The sequence below is a fragment of the Cynoglossus semilaevis genome, unplaced genomic scaffold (assembly GCF_000523025.1).
Source record: "Cynoglossus semilaevis isolate Cse_v1.0 unplaced genomic scaffold, Cse_v1.0 scaffold2315, whole genome shotgun sequence".
NCBI classification, from domain to species: Eukaryota; Metazoa; Chordata; class Actinopteri; order Pleuronectiformes; family Cynoglossidae; genus Cynoglossus; species Cynoglossus semilaevis.
Window position 1 is genome coordinate 1 of NW_007587447.1, and position 863 is coordinate 863.

The 863-nt window shown below is 44.5% G+C and overlaps 1 protein-coding gene across 1 annotated transcript; it reads right to left on the reverse strand.

Moving 5' to 3' along the window:
• Nucleotides 1–157: 157 nt before the first annotated feature.
• Nucleotides 158–568, reverse strand: LOC112486653 (PHD finger protein 19-like; the record flags this gene model as incomplete). Its single annotated transcript, XM_025053986.1, has 2 exons — nucleotides 158–391; nucleotides 473–568. Coding segments are annotated over 2 exons (325 nt in total), but the record flags the coding sequence as incomplete, so codon positions are not given.
• Nucleotides 569–863: the final 295 nt, after the last annotated feature.

An 863-nucleotide genomic window follows, 5' to 3' on the forward strand; every position in this document is an offset into this window, starting at 1 on the left:
TAATTTCTGGTCAGTTTAAATCTAGTACAGCCATGTTTCTGGTCCGCAACATATGAACCAGGCTCAATTTAGCACACAGGTCCCCAACCCCTGGTCCGGGGACCAGTGCCGGTCCGCAGTGGTACAGTGGAAACAGGGAAAAAAAAAAACACTCCACAGAGGTCAGAGGTCAGATTTTGGTCTGCTGTGGGTGCAACAAACCTTTCCGAGCTGCAGACAGTCCCAGTTCGCCGAGACAAAGGCGAGAATTTCATCCAGCTCAAAGTACTTCTTCTTGCTGCTGACGGACAAGTTGTAGAGAACCAGGTGAACCAGGTCGACCCACCTCAGGGACAGACGCCGGACGTACTCTGTTCCTTTATTGCACACCGAACAGATGAAGAGGTAAAACCTGCCGAGAAGGCGATACCGTGAGCAGAGCTGTTGAAAGAATACGGCGAGGAACGGAGAAAGTCCCTTTGACCAAGAGTACCTGTCACCGAACATCATCGACTCCTGCAGACACTGGGTGCAGGCTTCATGGAACCACTGGTTACACCTGAAGCACTGCAGCATCTTCAGGTACCACCTACAGATACAGGATACAATAGCAGACACCAGAGGAATCAGTGGAAGACAGAAGAAGTTGCAGGCGAGAGAAGGTTTGAATCCTGTCACTGCTTTGGTTGAAAATAATATATTTTTTCTTATTTGACACGAGGGCTTGGCTTAAAAGCAGAGGTGTCAAACTGATCACAGTCTTTCCCCATTGTTTTCATGCAAGAACTAAAAGTATATTATTATGTATTTATATTTAATGAAATATAGTATACCAAAAAATATAATGCATTTGTATTTTTTTTTAATATATTTTCAAAATTCAT